The 20,402-nt window shown below is 38.2% G+C and overlaps 1 protein-coding gene across 1 annotated transcript in view; it reads right to left on the bottom strand.

Annotated features, from left to right (window-relative positions):
• Window positions 1-20,402, bottom strand: part of ATXN10 (ataxin 10) — a 106,227-nt gene that overhangs the window by 74,420 nt on the left and 11,405 nt on the right. Inside the window, exons 4-5 of the mRNA XM_075162139.1 lie at window positions 2,613-2,709; window positions 1,502-1,666 (exon numbers count right to left, since the gene is read on the bottom strand). Of these exons, the coding sequence (XP_075018240.1) occupies window positions 1,502-1,666; window positions 2,613-2,709 (262 nt within the window). The remainder of the gene's footprint in view (window positions 1-1,501; window positions 1,667-2,612; window positions 2,710-20,402) is intronic.

Genomic DNA, 20,402 nt, shown 5'->3' with positions numbered 1-20,402 from the left:
TTGCCTCTCTTGAATTTCAAGACTACTCTGAAGAGAGACCATTTCCCACCCACATCAAACATCCAAAGTCGAAGTAAGACATTTTCATCATAACATCAACAGAATGCACTTCAGACCAGAAAGATCAAGGGAATAGATACCTCAGCATTTATTTTGATGCTGCATTTATTCTGCAATTACCTTCAAAATATAAATTTAACAGCATGACAACCTCTTCCAGCTCTCCCTGGCTTTCATATCTCAGTTAAAATACATTTCAGCATCTCTTCAATACATAAAGAAAATTAAGGATAATTATCTGAAAAGCAATCTTTCATATGTGCTTATATTGACAGATGCCAAAACTAAAGACTCAGTTTGTCACTTTTGAAATAGAAGTCTGGTCGCCTGACCCTGAAACTTTGCGTCCTGAAAACTATCTATGTCCTAAGCAAATTGACCTGGTTATGAAAAAAGCCCAGCCACAAACAAATTTTAAAGTCATTTTTTTGAGTACAAAAGCAAACTATTAAATGACATTTGCTTTTCATTTAATCATCTTAACTCTGTTTAGAGACTTTCAAAATAACTAGTAAAACCCTGACAATTCGTCCTAATTAAATTTTGAATTTAAACATGACCTTCAAAAGAATGCTACTTTTGCATTCAATGTGCTAGTAGAGGTACAACTACTGTGTACAAAAGATTTGAATATAACCACAGAAGTTACATTATAAAAAAAAAAAAAAAACACGCATCCATGCTTACAAGAAGAGATCTGGGAAAGCACACTTCCAAATGCTATTCTGGGAATCTCCGTTTCCTGCTGCAAAAAACCTATCTTTTTTTCCCCCCTTGGAATGCACCATATAACAATTAACTGAATGTGTATCCTTGCTGATGCAGGGCAGAACATTTCTTAAATGATTGACAAGAATATTTACAAGAATGGCCATTAGCAAAAAATATAAAAGCTCAGTGGAATAAAACCATTGATTAGGTGCTCTTAACGTATGAAAATGAAACGTGCAAGTCTTCTCTGTTTTGGTATAAAAATGATTGCATGTTGCACCAGACAACAGATTTGAGGGGGGAAAAAGAAAGACAACGAAAAAAACCCACATTTTATGTAGTACTCACAAGTACTCATAAGTGTCTTCCCAGCATGCCCCAATAACCAAAGTCTGTAAGACTATATTCTGCGTTAACTTTATTTCAAAAATCTCCACAAACCAGCACCCAAGTATAAATTAGTTTGCATTCTAGAGCCCTGTTTCATTAAAAAAAAAGACCATGATTTTAAAATTCCTGTCTAAATCCTCAACAAAAATGTAGTCTTATTTTAGAAGAAATCAAAACAGTCAGTGGAAGTATCATGAAAATTATCTCTGTACCAAATTACTAACTTCTAAATATATCTCCATTTACTACTTCGCAGTGTCACAAATTTAGACATTTTAATACAGAGATTTACACTAGAAAAGCACCTAATTAAGGGGGCAGGGAATCTAAAGATACATACGACCACTCAGACTCCAAATGCTCTTTGTAGACTTTCAGGACATGGAGAGCCACAGTCAAGTTCCCAGGATCCAGTAGTTCTCTCACTTTCTCTGAATTAAGGCAGGTGAACAGGACCATACAACAATAGGCAACGATTTTCTCATCACTGTATGTTAGGCATGTCCTTCAAAAGAAAATAAGGAGTTAAGAGAGTAAGTTAAAACTGACCCTGGAAAAACAGATTAGTGGCATTCAGCTCGTTGAGTTGTTGTTCTTTGCTGTCTTTTAGAGAATCACGAGTTTGTCATTGCCTAAGAGGGATAGAAGTCATCTGCAAAGAAAAACATCTAACTCCTAGCTGAAGGTCAAACTCACAGGCAATTTACAAAACTAATGCTAAATTGGAGCTAAATGGAGATCTAGAATTGGATGAAACCATAATAATTATCTGCTTCTATTATCAGAAGGTCTTTCTACATCCAGTGCTGACAAGTGGGCTCAAAAACACACTCAGAATGAGTATCAGATTGAATGAATATGCCTTCGTTACTAGCTCACCACGAAAAATGTGGCCAAACACATCAACAATATTGTCATGTGTCTGCACAAAATCCTTTATGTAATATTTCATTACACATATGTCATCAAACCTCTAGGAAGATATTTTGGTGAGGTTGGGGGGGGGCAGGGCAAAAGGACTGGAAGACACAAAGATTAAGTCACTTTTGTAGATTTCATCTGATTCACAAATACTGACAGGTCTGCACATCAGCAAAGTGAATAAAGAGAAAGCTATGTTCTTGGAAATGAGTATAACTACTTGAAAACACCTCTGAAATAAAGCTTATATTTGAAGCTCATCATTTGAAATAGAGTTTTCTTCCAGTTTCTTTCCAGTTAAAATCAATTTGCTGTTAGCTTAGAACAAGCAGGTTTTTAAAGGTCCTGACCCCTGCGGTTGACTAACAAAAAAAAAAAACATCTACAGGATATGGTCTCAACCGTCCCATTTTCCCCAAAGTTATTTTTCAAAGCTTCATGGTGCTAGTAGAGGCACAACTACCGTGTACAAAAGATTTGAATATAACCACAGAAATTACATTATTAAAAAAACCCGCATCCATGCTTACAAGAAGAGATCTGGGAAAGCACACTTCCAAATGCTATTCTGGGAATCTCCATTTCCTGCTGCAATGTTTCCAAGAAACTGGAGGCTACAACGAAGAGCTGAAAAAAACACAGAAAATATATTAACAGGAATTCAAAGAAACACTAATAAATTTCATATAAATGACAACATTATATAATGTTTTCAACATTATACCTATACACTACAGAATCCATCTCAATTAAGCGTTGGGTGCAGTATTTCACTATTACTGTACATAAATATTGTTTTCTCTTCTAATGCAAATAATTTTACAAAGTATTCTGGAATTATACCCAAAACAAATACATTTTTTCCCTCAGTTAGACTTATATGAATATCAAACATTGGTTACTAGTGATTACAAGAACTAATTGACTCTGCCAAGGTTTAAGACAGATTGAAATCAATGAAAGCTTGGAGCTACATTTAGCACAAACTGAAGCAGACCCATGCTGAACCAGTGGCTGCCACATGGCAGTGGCCGTTTTGCCTCTTCTGGATCTGAGGTGGCCTTCTTCCTCATATTAAATTAATGCAAATAGGCTGCCTGTCATCACCTGAACTCTGCAAGAGCAGCTCTGCCTGCTACTAAGAGAGCTCCCCAGGCACCCTCCCCAAGCTGGCCAGAGACGTTTTGAAAATTTTGGAGCAGCAGGTAGAGCCAAAGCAAGAGAACTCAATCTGTTCCCTCGCTATCCACATTAAATTCTATTTAGCTGGACAAATCATTATATAATATGATGATGTGCTCAATACTTTCTGATTTCTATCCCAGAAGAATTAAAGCCAGTACTCCAAGTACTTTGCCTCCAATTTTAACACTGAATTTAATATGGCAGATTTCTACTATCGCTACAAAGGATTTATTCCAGCCTCCTCTCAATACAGACTTAAAATATGGGAAGATGATATTTCATCATACAAGTTAATATCCTAGAGCCTGCCAAAAGATGTAGATTCGTGAAAAACAAAAGCATGAACCCACAGATCTCACAAAATTAATACACACTTTTTGGCCCTATTGACAGCTCTCAGTAGCCTGGCCCTTATTAATAGGTTGGCAAAGAAACTTAAAATTAAATGTTAAAATGCAGTTTAACAGATATTACAAACTGCAGCCTATTACAGATGGAGATGACCGATATTGCCAGGTTCTGAAAATATAAAATTAGGTCTCTTTGAAAGGTGCTGTGCCAGCTGGCAGCCAGATTTCCTACAGAGGTCTGGGCATATGTTCTCTTGGGAACAAAAAGAAAGCAAGTCTAAAATGAGGTCACTTGAGCTTAGGGAATAGTAACATTTTTTCCATATATATTTTTTAAGCCCAAAATATATATGTCCTCTCCATAATGCATTTTGAATCATCTCCTCCTTTATGCTTTAGTTCTTAAGATCTCTGTTCTCTCTCCCTGCACATCTGCACTTTTTTATTATTTTCTGCCCATCATTATGCTCCCGCTTCTCCCATACATCTGGTTCCCATCCTGCTGACTCAGATATTTTCTGAAGGACAGCAAGCACGGGCATGCTACTTTTCTAGCCGACATTTTATGGAAATACTTCCCTGCTAGAAAAAAACTAACAAGGCAGTAAATCCTAGGAATAGCGTATTATTTCTCTTGGTGAACTCCTTACCTACTCTTTCTTTGAGAGAAAGATCTCTCAAAGAGACATGAGGTTGGTTGATTATACTCCAATCTTTACCCGAAATTTGCTTGACTCTTTTCAGCAATCAGTTACATTTTGGTTGTTACGAGACTATGCTGTCAAAAAAAAAATACTACAGACTAGGAAAAAAAAAGCCAAACATCTTTTAAAAGTTGCCATTCTTACTGTAACAATGATGAAATGCTATGAACACATTTGCAATACTATAATAAATATCTACAAATTCTCCATTAATCACAGACTGGAGTCTTAACGTTTGTGAAAGCAAGCAACACTGTCCCTGTTCAATCATGACGTCCTGAACAAGCAAGAAGGATCCAGGAAAAGGTCACGATTCTGTGGATGTACCATGGAAAAAAAACAGTTTTGTTTGTAATTGCTTGTTTTTAAACAGTAATGGTTAAGATTTTTCTTTTAATTAGAGGACACAATCTGTGAGACAAAAGCAACTGTATCTATTCACAACTAGGCAAAAAAAGAATATGTCTTGATAACGCAACATTTCCCCATGCAAGTGATGAATCTCAGCAATTCAAAAGAAAGATGTGATTCTACAAACACCTGAGGTAATTGAACTATGCCAGGAGTATGGATTACACACAACAGGACCTAGCTCACAATTCATGTGCTCTGTTACAACTACACTGCAACTGCTGCACTGCTTCTGCAGTGCCTGAACTCCTTTTCCCTACAAAAAAGAATTTAATTCATATTATAAAAAAATATAACTCGTTTCAGAGCACTTAGTGTGATGCCAGGTCAATGACATATGCCAAATATGGTTCATGTACTGGAGTGCGAACACTTATGTTTTGGCTTCTATGATCACGGATCTACCTTTGAGAAGCTGGGTCTGCTGGGAGCTGATGAGATTCACCTGACCAAGTGGGACAACAGAGTCTTCACCAGCAAGCTGGACAGACTTATATGGTAAGACCCCACCTGGAGTACTCCGTCCCGCTCTGGGGCCCCCAGTACAAGACAGACATAGACCTGTCAGAGCAAGTCCAGAGCAGGGCCACAAAAATAATCAAAGGACTGGAACACCTCTCCTGTGAAGAAAGGCTGAGAGAGTTGGGGTTGTTTGGCCTGGAGAAGACTCCTGAGAGACCATATTGCAGACTTACACTATATAAAGGGCGCTTATAAGAATGACGGAGGGAGACTTTTTACCAGGGCCTGTAGTGACGGGACAAGGGGCAATAGTTTTAAACTGAAAGAGGGTACATTTAGATTGGATATAAGGAAGAAATTTTTTATGACGAGAGTGGTGCGACACTGGAACAGGTTGCCCAGAGAAGCTGTGGATGCCTCATCATTAGAAGTGTTCAAGGTCAGGCTGGATCGGGCTTTGAGCAACTTGGTTTAGTGGAAGATGTCCCTGCCCATGGCAGGCGGGTTGGATTAGATAATCTTTAAAGGTCCCTTCCAACGCAAACCATGCTATGATTTTATGTGCCATGTCCAGCAGTCACACATGGAAAGTCAATGATGAAGAGGAGCAAAGAGCATTAAAAGTCATTATAGCACCACAACTAGCTCGTCACAGCATGTTCTCTGAATCACATCACAGTAGTAACTGCACGGTTATGCTTAAAAAAACAAACACCCCCCCCTCAAAACCCCACAAGTACACCCGGTGGTCCTGGAGTATGCAAATGTCTCATAGGCAGTGTTTCTCTCCAAAGATGATTCCAGATAAAATGTACTAGCCTAGCACCAAGCTACCAGGTTACAGTGAATTTTGATACGAGCATTGGAAATCTATACTTTAGTATTTATGCTTTAAAAAACAAACCCCCAAAAAATCCAACTAGAGCTGTTAATTCACAGCAAGGTATGCATGTGTTAAAAAACGTAAATGCTACAATAAAAGTGAAGCATTGCATTCCCAACTATGGAAGTCTCTTCTTAGCATTCAATTTCCATGTTTTTGGTTTTTGTTTTACCTCTATTGGACTTGACTGCTGCAACATATGATTCAATTATGCTTAGAAATCTGTAGAATACAGATACTGCTTTTCTCCTCTCCAACAATTTCATTGTCCTTACAGCAAAAGCAAGAAAATCTAGAAGCCGATTAAGACGGACTTCATTGCATGGTATACCAGCTGAAACCATTCTGCCATCCATTCAGTAAGTCATGTAATTTCTGAACAGGGGAAGAAAAAAAAAGGAAAAGAAAGGAAAAAAAAAAGACAAGACTATTTCACTTTTTCCCTGAAAACTTAGATATTTATGAAGCTAGAAATAATTGTCAACCACTCTTTCCAGCTGCATTAGCTAGTATTTGGGAAATACAATTATAAAAAAGTATGTCTTTTCCATAGGACCCATTTATTTAACAACTTAAGTCCATCCCCTACCTTCTGGTGTCTATAAGCACTGACTTTAACAAATAGTTCTGTAGCTATCAGCACAGCTAAATTTTAATTTAAAAAATGTTACACTGTGTGTGGTCAACAAGACTATTTTTAACCTGATGGTCAACCACTGTGAAATTACATGTACTAAGATGTAACTTCTGATACACAGATTGACCCTAGAGCTGAAGAAATTTTTCCCCCCATTGAGATTTCAATGATTCCTATAAAAGCAAGATGTTCTTTAGCAAATGCAAATACTCAGGTTACATGTTGCTTTCACAACCAGTCTGCAATGGGTTATGGAGAATTTTCTAGGTTCTACAAAAATAACCCCTTTATACAACAGGACAACGTGTACAAGGGGAAACAGTGACTCTTCTCCTAATGAATTTTGGTACCTAAATGTTTGCCTGTGTGTAAACCAATCTTTCAGAGTCGCTCAGTGCCATCTATGCAAAAGGTAACGCAGCTGATATCACTTTATGGCCCTGCACAAGGATGGCTTAAATGCACTCCAGCAGTTCAGAACCTTTAAGATCACAGCTCCATTTGTTCATTTCAGTCTCTTATGATCACACACTAACTGAATCAAGCTCTAGCACACACTTTTCATTTAACAATTATATTGCAAGTACTACCCAGATGGTGTAGTCCGAAGGACATACATGAACCTTTCACAGGCCTGACCCTGCACCATGCTCCTCATGAAGACGTAATTTCACACAGTGTCATTTGCAGAATCAGGTTGTGTATTAGATGAAAACTTAAATCCTTGACGTTATTAGGGCAAAGATTTTAAGCATTATGATTTTAAAATGTCATAGAATGTTTCCTTCTGCTCCACAAGGTTAGGTGATAGTATTTCCCAAAAATTTATTAAAGTCCCAGGACTAAAGTTAGAAGACTTTATTGCTGGTAAGCCTCCATCAACAATATTAACTGCAATTTCTCCCCCCCGGTATCTTTCGTGATTAGATTGCGACACACAACCATTATGTTATTACGCAACATATTTTGCTGTAGTGTATTTAAATGTTTATATTCATACACATTTTTACATCTTCCTTACAGAACATGAGTTTTTTCCTGGTGGATAATTAGACTTTCAAATTCCTACTACAATTCCTCTAGTCAAGAATAGGAGCCCGTGAACTTGCTCACCGATCACTTTGAAAAACCGTGATCTCAGCTGCAGAGGCTTACAAGAGTCGTAAGATATTTCCATTCTTTTTATTTGGGGCAGACAGCACAGAAATAGTTATAAGTACAATCCTTTGCCTTTACTGGAGTTACATAGAGATATAAAATAAATCCAACCAGAACATGTATGAAGCTGTACAACATCACTTGCCAGACTGCAAACATAAGGCTAGCAAACTTGCATATCTCTCCTTAATGCTTTGCTAACCATTAACTATGCATGAAAGATACAGCTGGTGTGCCCCCTCTACACTGGGGGCATGGACAAAGGTTTACAACTACTTAGACCGAATCACAGCCTCCCGACAGCCTGTACACCTTTTAAGTCGCCTGTGAGCTTTGCAAATCTAAATTGTGGACTGCAAGCCATAACACAGACCACACCTTTGGTTGTTTGTAAACAATGGCAGAATGTTTTGTGATACATTGCCATCCCTGGAAAAATAAAACCTTCAACTTAGCATAAGGTGTAGACCTCTATTTCTATAAAATGTAGTTTCCACCACTATCATCCGGTCATTGACTTGTTTCCTTGTGGCTGCAAGCTAAAGCAACTTCCAGTCATAAAAAGAGTTATTTGCCTCTTCACCACCATGAATCATACCACAAATACTGATGAAAATGTATTTTCCTTGGAAAACAGACTGTCTAGACTACTCAAATTGAATGTACAATACATATATGGGCTCTGTCATTTGAAGTTATTAAAACAGTGCTTAGTATTTTATTTCTGTAAATAAAATGAACGTCTAGCTACCGATTATATTTCCACCTTGATCATACTGCACTTGCTGCAGTGCAAACTAGTAACCCATTTTTACCATCTGTGGAATACCAAGAATGTTGTGTTTAATAAGTTTCTGTTCCCACTCCTCATCTCCTCCACCTCCAAAAGAAAGTAACACTCTTAATTTTTTTTTCCTTTCCCTTCAGAAATGCCAACTCTAATATTAACAGAACATTATGTGCGGTGACTGGACAACCATTCTGTCCTTGGAAGATAAATGTCTAGGCAAAATATCAACGCTTTGTTCTTACTAAAAAGGAGAATTTGACTCAAAGAGAAGAAAAATCCCCACTACGCTATTAAAAATGTGGAGTTACAAGTGAATTAGAAGGGAGCTGGAAGAAACCATCAGAGCACTCATCAAATTAGCCTCTGATGCAAATTAAGTTCTAATAAGATCTCATAATGGTAGATTCAAAAAAATGTATTTGTGCATTTACTAGGAAAAGAGTCAGTTCGACAGCCCGCTGCCTGACATGAGATCAGTTTCATACTGATTCTGATTCATACAGCATTAGCAATGCTTATTAAATACAGTAACGGGACCATACTCTTTATCTTCTGGTATTTTAATTGCATTGTTTTATTTTTAGAAAGTAAACATCATAAGTGTGTTCATTTCTTTAACAAATTATCTATTAAAGTCTAAAGGCATAATAAATGGGACTCCTATTATATCCCCACAAGCAGCAAAAACACATGCCTGAGATTACTCTCCTAAGTGAAGTAAAACACGTGTAAGTTCTTGCAGACTTGGGAACTGCATTTATAAGCTTCCTGCATGCGTTAGGATGTAAAATCTTTTTCTTGAATCAACCTAAAAGTTGAGCCTAAATCTAACAGACAATGTCTCTTTAAAGACCCTGCTCTAGCAAAATCAGCAAGTTTGAAGTACTGGGGAGTCTCAACCTGGACTTAAACCATGCCAGGAAACCAAGAAAAATAACAAAAAGGACTGGCCACCCACTATGCGTTATTCGTGGTATCTAACCATATGACACGCTACTACATGATACCTTGTACAGGTCTTAAAAAAAAAAAAGAATATTATTAACATGTAAAATAGTAACCAAGGTTATGAGCAAATTTCTCCAATTATTTTTGATGGCATACCATGGCTGTTGTTTCATTTAAACCAAAGTTTCCACTGAGGTGCTTATATTTTCCCTAGAAAAACTAAATTATCTTTTTCTGTAAGTCTGTGGAAAGGATATCAGACTTCCCCCCCCCCCCCCCCCCCCTTGGACCATTTATGTTCTGTATCTGGCTAATAATGGATCATGGTCCTTTTGCAATAGACAGAGATCAACAAGTAAACTTACATTTAGTATTTTTACTTGCATAACCACATTAACATACAGCAACAGTTTTAGCGTCCATGTTTTTGGGCATTACCATTTATTTGTATTTTTTTTTTATATCTATAAGGGCTGCTTGCCTCTTCTCATTGGCTTGTTACAGTCCCTTCCGTATCTCACATGAAGTATGTCCGGAGGATGGAAGAAAGGGATAGACCTTGATGTCTCCTGGTACAAATCTTGTAATTTTTCCTTTCTACACTGGCAATATTCCTTGAAATTCTCGCTGAAAAGTGAAGGATAGGCATGAGGCATTTCTCTCCCAGCCCAAACCTGCTAGCAAAAAGAATACTGCAGAATGGAAAGACAGTCACGGTTACAGATAGCCCCCTCCTTTTCCATCAGAACAATGCTCATGTAACTGGAGAGTCCGGAAGTTGTGTCATGGCAATGATAATCAAAAGGTTAGAAGAATGCCATGGTGAACTTTTACATAATTGTAACTACTTGGATTTTGATCCAAACAGGCGACAGTTCACCCGAAGACAAGCAGATGCCTCACATTATTCTCTTCGCCTGGATATTCTTCCAGTTCCTTTCCACCCCCTTCCAACTTCACTTTCCCTGGAAGAAGAACTATAGCACTCTTGGGCCTCCTTGGGAGACTCTTTAGTAGGGGCATTTCCTCTCAGTACACGTAAAAACAGCTAAGCTTCTTCTCTCTACATTAAATTTAGGATGCTCTGCCTTTAGGAAGCTCCCTGCATGAAAAGGTTTGTTTGCCCCATTTTTCCCTCCTTGATCTTACAATCCTGATGCCCCTGCTGGGAAAAACAAGAACAACCTAGGTCTGGTCATATCCCATAAGAACATTATGTAATCTTTACAATTATTTATCCTTTATCTCTTCTCCTCCATCACAGCCATAAGACAGGGAAGAAGCATGTGACCTGCACTATGCCCATCATTGCCAATAACCACAGGATCTATTATGGACAGTAAATAATTGGCTAACCCGATTGATACCTGTCCTTTTCTGGCCAAAGTCTAGCAGCAGGTTATGAGATAAAGACTGGTTCCTCTTCCAGCCTTTGATGTAGAGGGAAGCTAGAAACAGCCACCGAGCAGCTGCTGCGAGTTAAAGTGATCAGAATTATGATGGCCTTGCTCACACCAGAGCTGCCCTGTGCAGCTGCCGATTCAGCACACAATGTCAGAGCAAAGTAAAAACGCCACGGCCTTTACAGTGAAAGAAAAAGGCAGGCAACAAATTTTCCATCCATAATAGAACAGAAATCTTTTTTCCCCACACCTTTACAGTCAACCAATGGCGACCATCTTAAACCTACAGATATTTCTGCAACTTTTGATTCACATGTACTTATGTAGACTAGAGATCTGCCTCATTACGAATCTTGCTGACACTATTTGCTGGTAGGGTAGGGGACAGTAAAGAGCAAGGAAGGAAGGAAGGAAAGGGCTTACAGAACACTGTATTTAAAAGTCCACAGAAATATAGGTATTACTGTTCATTTCAAGCCTCAACCAAAGTAACCAGAAACCATTCTAATTAAATAGACATCAGCAAACTCCCATTTCCTTTGTGCTCCAAGTGGATATCAGTCCATATTATAAAACCACTATGCATGTGTCATAAATCAGCAACATCTTGGCAGACTATACTAGAAAGCCTCCAAATTGCAGGAGCAAGAAAAAAAACCCAAAACAGCTATACACACTGCCTAAACGCAGTATCAGCAACTAGAAAAAGGAACCCTACAAGGCAGCCCATTGATCTACTAATAGTTACAACTTACAGATATTAGCTCAGGTTAGTCTCTCTCCTAGAAGGAGCAGAATGATTTACATTGACTCTGAGAGAGGCACCGCCTCTGTGTCCCAGTACAGCAATCAAAACATTTTTCCACGAGTATTATGGAAAAGACAGTTTTGAACATCAGTACAACAAACACCGAACTGTTGGAAAGCACCAGCTTTTTTGTCACTCTTTCAAAGTCTGCTTCCAATGCCACCCATGTCAACAACATCATACAGGTGAACCTCGCTAGGCAGGATCTGGTCTTTACTTCAAACTGTACCTCAACAAGCCAAACCTCAACAAGTCGCTGCAATAATACACTTCTATACTCACAGTTCACAGTAAATAAAGTAATTCACTCAGCACAGCTTAAAGCAGTCAGTCACTGCAGAAGCAATAGGACTCAAGTAGGGAATAAAGCCCAAGGTAGGAAAAAAGAATACTATCAAGAACCACTGGCTTCAAACTTGATAGGACATTTTCACCAGAGTAAGGAAAAGGTTTTTAAATACGAGGGGACTGTAACAATTTTCCATAGGACTAACAAGGGGTAAACAGAGAAAGCTGGAGCTTGCTGTATTCAGACGCAAGATCCTACACTTGCCTATGGTATCAAGGGTCTAGTAATGATGATGCAGGCCTTCCTCAAGCTTTTATTCTCAAGTTGGAAGCCCCACTACTACCCGCCTCTCCCCTTTTTTCCCCACATTAACATAAGAATATGTTGCATTTAAATAGCATCCCTGGTCCTAAAGCTGCCCTTCTTCAATGGATCTGAACTTGATCTCCTCAAACCTCATTCCACTCCAGATGTTATGAAATAAGAAAAAGAAATTAAGGTATGTGTAAAGTTTCCGTATTAATAACAGAAATCACAGCCAAGCCATGTGCGCAAACACAGATGTGCCAGGGTGAAAACAATAGTTAACACTGGCATTTACTTAAAATGACAGCTACTGCTGTATTACATAAATATAGTTTACTGTACTAGCCATGCAGGGCACAGTTATGAAAAAAACAACCCCTCCAGGAGAACTGGCAGCAGTGCACAGTTAGTCGTGCCTGTATGTACCGCACAAGATTCAAAGTGTGAGAGTCTCAGTACACGGGGCAAGAGTTAACCACTGCAGACAGGGGCAATACGACACACACAAGAGCTAAAGAGAATTCAGTGTTTGCAAACTCAGGACAATTCATCGGTTTGACTCGCCTTAGTCCAGGTTTGGCTCTTTTCCTTCTGTGGACAGCTGAAAGAGGTGTAAAAGCTGGCTCCCTATTTTGCAGTTTCTGAAAACAGGCCAAAGAACAAAGTCCTGGAACAAAGACCTGGAACAAAGCCCACCCAAATCAGAGTCTTTCCACAGCCTGCAATGGATTTTGGGCCAAACTGTGAGGACCAAGTGAACCTTCTCATCCACAGAAGGTGGCATCAGGTTGACATACTTAGGAAGGGTTAAGCTTGCATAGCTGTAATCCTTGCCGTAGATGTTATGAAGACAGACAGTTCAAAAAGCTGTGGCAATATTCACCAAAACACAACACAGACAGAGCAGTTGTAAAGTTAAAACCAGGGCAGGACTGAAGTATTTTTACACCTGGTAACTTACCATCACCCAGAAGCAAGAATGCCTAAGTCCTGTCTATACCATTAACTAGCAAAGGGGCAACTGTCTAATGTTAGAAAACCTCGTACTTGCTTCCTAGCATAGATGTTTCTGCAAGATGCTCAGTCACCTTTCAAAAGCACTCAGACTCACCTTCAAATAATAATTAAAAAAAAAAATTAAAAAAACTAACGAGCTAAACACAAAGGAACAAAAAACCCCAAACAACCCCAAATGGTACCAAGAGAACAAACCAATTACTTAAAACTTTCCTGTCTGGTAAAGTAGTAAAATGCTCAGAGCTATAATAATTAGGGGATAGCAAAACTCAAAAAAACACAGGATTTTCTTAAGCTATGGAAACATGAAACCAAAATCCCAATACAAGTGCAAATAGCAGTTTACTTCTACCAGATAGTATATCAACTGATTGTTAGGGCATACACTCTGCAAATGCTACAAAGACCATGAAAATCCCAATATTATTTTTACAGATTGGAAAAACACAAAGGCCAAAAACAACACCAATAACTCAAATAAAAAACTCATGCTTATGTTTACATAAAAGTTTGATGAGTATAATATATTCGTCACACTCCCACAATTATTCCCCGAAAATACTATAAATATTATTTTGACAATGTAATTATAGTTTTTACTTTAACAGTGGCAGCAAAGTACTGGCACCAATCCCCCATACAAAAAGCCTAGACAGACAAAGCAAAGATCACACATGGAAACTGGCAACTCTCAAGATCAGGGCTGTCCCTTATTTACATGACTAAAAAAAGTCTGTTTAAATTAGCATCTGGTTTATTTAAAGCTGTATAACATAAGTAGTTTAATTATGCTAACAGTAAGCAAAAGGACCCCCCCCCCCAAAAAAAAAAATAAATGGAGGTGAAGATTTTTAAGTTCTCTTTTCCTCCAAGCAACTGAGGCATGCTCCTTTCATGCTCCTTTTTGGGAATTAACCCTAAACCTAACTGTGGGTCCATTCAGGAACTGCTCTCGCTCACTTCCTCTCCCTTGAAAGAAAAGCTAATATGAATATGAACTTAAATTGACAAATGTCACCTATTAACATTTCATGATGTTTTGACTCTGTATGACAAGATGGTTCAAGCTTTATAACCACTTACTCTCTCATTCCACGTAAATCAGCACGTAACATGACTACACAATGAATCTGCAGCGTAATAGTTTACAGTATTTGCTCACAAAAAAACAAAAAACAAACCACCACCAACAACACAACACAAAACAAAACCCCAACGAAACAGTTTGCCTCCTCCTCCAGAGATAAATATAGAGGGCACTGATGTGGGAAGAGAGGAAGGATTAACTTTCCTTCCTTAGTCCTGTCGGTTTTAATTTAGTAGCCATTGTATCCTGGAGACTCTCAAACACAATTTAAAAGTTACATCTTCTTCAACTGTAGTCACATTACAATCAAATCCATATAACCAAGCCTGCGTGGAGACACTTGTTCAGACAGCAAAAAAGACCTCTGTTTATAGGCAATAAAACTTAGCAATGGTTTCCCAAATGCATTGGGCCAGCACTGGATATTCGCTCTGCTATGATGTCTGTCTAGTAAAAATTTACTGTTCCATCATGCTTTGCAGGCATATTTTAAAATATTTATTTTTCATATATGAAAAACAAGCAGTAATTTGGAAATTAAACCATTCAGTGCAACATGATTAAAAAACTACAAAAAGCAGTGAAAGCAGAATGCAAATTTTTTAAAGAATAAAACATGAAAGATACTGAACAGGAAATAGAAGCACAAAAGATAAGAGACAATCTTGGTCAATATTGGTATTTGTTAAAGAATATTCAGGTTCCATAGTTGACCATTCTGTTTCTCTTTCCTGTTAATTTAAAGTACACTGCTGAATGACCAGCCATTCCAAATGATAAAGTACAGAAAAAAAGTAAGTATCAAAAATAGGCCATAGTTAGTTAGACTCCTAGGCCAGTACATAAGCCCTAAATACCCTGATTTTCAAGCTAACTGGTTCTGCAAAGGTACCACTCAGATGCATTCTGAAAAGGCCTCACCTTCCTATTGCCAAGTTATAATCTTTTTAATGGGACTAAAAGTAACAGTGCTACTGTTGCCATTGCCTTCTAGGGGAAGAAAATTAAATAAATAGATAAATAAATAAATATTGACAAGAATCAAGAAGTGATTAAGGACACGTGGCTGCCCATTTAAAAAAAGAATAAAGGAAAATCAATTTAGTGTTCTTCGGCAGGTTTGAGAACATCACCCTCTCCTGTTTTCCATACCCTCAAAATTAGCCAGTCTTGGTTTTCCAGTGCAATTCCAATTTGCAAATGGTTGAGTGCAGAACTAGGAACAGGTCAGAGCAAAGAAACATCTTATGTTTCCTTTCACTGAGTGAGGACAGAACTGAAAGGTTTATTTCTCCTAGCCTCTCTCGAGGAAGTACAAATCACTTGAATCATTTAACTGGTATTCATTCATTTTTATTTTCAGGAATACTTTTTCCAAACGTAACAACTCAAAGCTCCCCGTTTTACTCAGATTCTTCTTCAGGAAAACAAAAACATTTGATTAAACATCTCCTGTTCTGTAAACCCTTGAAAATTACTTTGAATTAACAACTTTTTAGAAAGGATAAGCTACCCAATGCAGCTCCTGGGAATTTCTGATCTCTTCCTCATTTCTTTTCAGGGATCTCTCACAACGAAATGTCAACATGATTTTCTAGTACTACATGAACTCCTACATCTTATGATTCAGTGGCTTTTTAACATAGCATGTCTTCACCTTCAAGAGTTCACAAAGAAATCAAGTATCCTTCTTTGCTCAATCGTGTGATGTTCTCCTACTGCAGACCCCAGGAGAAAGTTTTTGTCTTGTTATTTCATCCAAGATGAAATGCTTCCATCCCATCTGGCTTTTGCAAGAAATAGTAGCTCTGGAAGCTATATATAGCCTGGGTTCCTCACCTCTTATTTTTGAAGCACACACACACCGTTAGGTTTTTTTTTTTTTTAAATCTCTATGAAGGAGTGATGCTGTTTTTATTTTTAGAGAGTTCTGAATTCCAAGGTTACTTATTGCCATTTCTTCTGCAGAGTACTTCTCCTCCGTACTGATAGACTACAAAGTACTTTCCAACGCACTTTCTTCCTAGATCACGATAAGCCAGCAATGGGTCAAGAGCAATTGTTTTTTCATTAACTAAAAGAAAATAAGCATGATAGCTGATCAGGTCCAAATCAGTTTGAGTACTTAAAGAACAGTGACTGAAGCTGAACCCGAGTCATTATTAAGGCTGCCGGCAGGCTTTCTCCTTTTCTGCTCAAAGCAACAAACATGTCTTTATAGCTCCCTTGTACGTACATGGCATTTGGAGTATTTTAAAAATGTTTAAAACAAGATATTCCATATTTTCCCACACATCCTCCCTCAAGAAAGGAGGTGTGAACAGGTGTTAGACATATGATATTCATGTTGCTGAACATCCTACCAGAAAATGCTCAAGTTACTGTAATAACCTCAGTATTAAAAAAATCTACATAGAGTCATCTTTCATCACTGCTTTTAAAGGAATGTTTTAAGTTCTGTTCTGAATAGAGTATCTGTAGCAGTTTAACTACACCTGAACACTTTTCAGAAAATTGGAAGCAAAGTCAAATTCCTGTTCAAGCATTCAAGCTTATCATCCACTGTAATGTACCCAACATTTCTGGAACTCATAACATTAAGAACAGCAAACAACCTAAACCTTTGTACAACAACTAGCACATCTGGACTCTGATTTTGACTGAGATCTCCAGGAGTACCCATGACGTTAATGTATGCTGTTCATATTCTCCCATTAACGCATGTTTATGCGGCTTACCCTGGTTGGTTAAAACCCCTAAAAACTTAAGAGGCATGGCATCAGCACAGGATAGCAATGACAATACCTACGCTACTTGGTTTAAAACTAGCTCGAGTATCACCAGCATCCTGGAACTGCGGAATGCTGGCGCGATGCTCAGAGCACCTCTCTCAGGCACAGACAATCAGCACAGTATTCCCTCTGTGGCTGACACCGTGCAGTTGCACTCAGTTCCGCTCAGAGAGGACAATCAACTCATTCAGAGAACTTGCACAACAAATTGTCCCACGCAGGGCAGCTATCAGGCACTCAATGCCTTTTCATCCCAGAGGAGAGAAAAGTATTTTGGCAGATAAATACTTTTTAAGCAATTATGTTGGAATTCAAAGCACATTCTTCAGCATCGGCAATATTTTGAAGCGGTGAAAGGTTTGAGAAGATCTATTTACAAACAAAAAGATTAAAGCTCCTTCTGTCCAGGATGGGGTGGGGGTAGGAATCAATGAAAGGATCAAATGGGACACAGCCTATTGAACATAAGCTTGCTTCAAAACAGGCACGCCCTCACTGCCATTTATTAAGGAGAAACAAAGCTATCTGTTTTTTCCAGATTTCAGAGATGAATCCTAAATCCAGATCTCACACTCTGGAATCTAAAGATTCATCATCTTGACTAACCTCAATGTACCTTCCCAAAGGTCTGCTAGACACTGCTGGAAAGCTTAAGATTTGCCATAGGAAAAAGGAAAAAAAAACCTCAAGCCCACAACCAAACCAAGACACATGCTATGAAGTGAAGGAGATTTTTCTACTTGGGCTTCTGACAAGGATACTTCCTATGTCTGTTGCAATCCCTAACATACTGAACTACTACTCAGCTCTTAAGAGATCTGGGTGTGCTGTAAGTTCAGTTAAAGTTCATCTGGCAGCTTCATCAGCCTGTTCCTCTCCCAAGTGTTCTTGGTCTTTATACCTACAGCAGGAAAAAAACCTTAACTTGCTACGATAAGGCTTTTTTTTTTTGTAATTAAAAAAATAACTAAACCAAAGGGATGTGGAGAGGGTCCTATGAAAATGCCATTAAATCTATATTCTGCAGAGAATTAATTTTTTTCCCAAGACTCAAGGTAAAAATTTGAGTATCTTATTAGCTATTTGTTGGAAGACTGTAGTCTCAAATCAGTTAACAAAGAAATGTAATGGACCTTCTTGCGTGCAGCATTTCCGCATGAGTAGGTACAGTTCCTGCATCTGCAATCCCTGTTCAAATTAATTCTGAACTGGGGAGAGGGGCACAGCATTTGTCATCTTTGTCTTCCCAGCAGGAATATCCAAGCTCCGTAACCTAAAAGGCCAAGTACTTCCTTACACAATCACCCACTTCCTAGACTTTCAGCATGTATAGTTTTAAGAACACTGAGGTGAAGTTCATTTTTCAGATACTGTCCAAGAAGTACAGCACTTTAATTTTTCTCTACTTGACTGGGAAGTTCTATCTCTTGCAGAGAGAAGGAGGGAGGACTGCTGGAGCAATAAGAAAACAGAGCACATGTACAAGTATGTGTGACTTATCTGACATAAATCAGTCTTGACACTGGGCAGAAGAAGAGCTACAAATTGTTAAACACTTGTAAAGCATCATTGCCCATCAACCCCCTGCACTCATCTAGCTGTTGGCTTTCACTGTGCAATTCCTTAGAGCACGTTCCCTTCTCTAAGAACTACAGAATATAAATTACTCAAGACAAATTACTACTATGTATTGTAAGCGATTGTAAGAAGAGAAACTGGGCTGTGGAATGCAACTAAAACTAACTTGGGAAGTAAGAAGAGAGGAAGAGTGGGGACAAACAGCAATCTGCAGCAATACCATACAGGAAAGGCCTAAAAATGTTCTTCTAATATATGTATTAAAAAGAAAGAAGATTATTATTACAGGGATGGCTGGCTTGCAGGTGGGGTTGGACAATCTTTATATGCCATATGTATGAATTAACTAGTTATTTTTAAACCTATCTGAAGCCTTAAAGAGCTATTCCAGGACAGACATACTAACTCACCTTCAGGTTTGCTGGCCCATTGCCTTAGCAGCATATCATGTATTCAAAACAACAGCTTTTTCCACAGCTGGCTGGGACAAGTACATTACAAGCATACAGGAATTCATCTAACTTTTTATAGAAGAAGAAGGAAAAAAAAAAAAAAGAGAGAGAGAGAGAGATGCTGAAAACCTGAAGTAGAGTTGTTTCAGTAAATATACTCAAGTGAGGAGCCAAATTAACCATGAATATAACACTTGAGCCTACGATAAACTATTACAAAAAGTATTTCTCCTAGCAGAGGAGATGCAAAGGAGTCTGGATTTAATTGAATGAATCTTAGCAACAGTTTTTAATCGCACCACTTTGCACAGCACCTCCTTTTTTGCTGCTTCGATCACTAATCTATTGTTAAAACAGGCAGTTTGTCCCCTCCCTTAGAACCACTACACTAGTCACAGTAGTGGCCAGAGAATATATACTTTATTTCATATCTGGTTTTATCCATCATGAATTGTACTACACTGAACTTTCCTACAAAAATTACCATACCGCTCAGAGACTTACCAGTCTTAACAGTTACCAACAGACAAAAGAGTGAAAACATACCACAGATCAGGTTAAAATAAGTCTGCATGAAGAATTTTCAATCTCTCTTCTTCATAAATATAATAATGTTGGAAATTCAAATTTATTTAGCCTACAATGACTTGCTCTGGGAATTTTTCACAGGGACATGAACTGAAACATTAGCGTTGTTCACTGTGCAATACAGCATTACCTCTTTATCCTTGTATTTTGTTGCTGTGGAAGCAACACAAAGGTATTTAAAATACTTTAAGGATATAAACAGGCACCAATAGGGATCATCAAATCCAAGCAGCCATTTGAAGGAGGAAACGGGACACATATCCAAATGAACAACTTGAAATATTCCATTTAATACCTAATTATCTGCTAGAACAAAATACACACGCTACTCTAGCCCTGTGACCCGATTTCCTATATGAAATATGAGGAGAATCATGAAGCAGAAATATAGTTAATGAACACAGTAATATTTACTAATTTCATGGGGGTTTTTTGTTTCAACAGTGCTATCCAAGTCCAATTTAGTAATTTG

This window comes from Calonectris borealis, chromosome 1 (assembly GCF_964195595.1).
Source record: "Calonectris borealis chromosome 1, bCalBor7.hap1.2, whole genome shotgun sequence".
In the NCBI taxonomy this organism is placed as follows: Eukaryota; Metazoa; Chordata; class Aves; order Procellariiformes; family Procellariidae; genus Calonectris; species Calonectris borealis.
The sequence above is the reverse complement of the archived record's forward strand: the minus strand, read 5'-3'. Positions and strand labels throughout refer to the sequence as shown.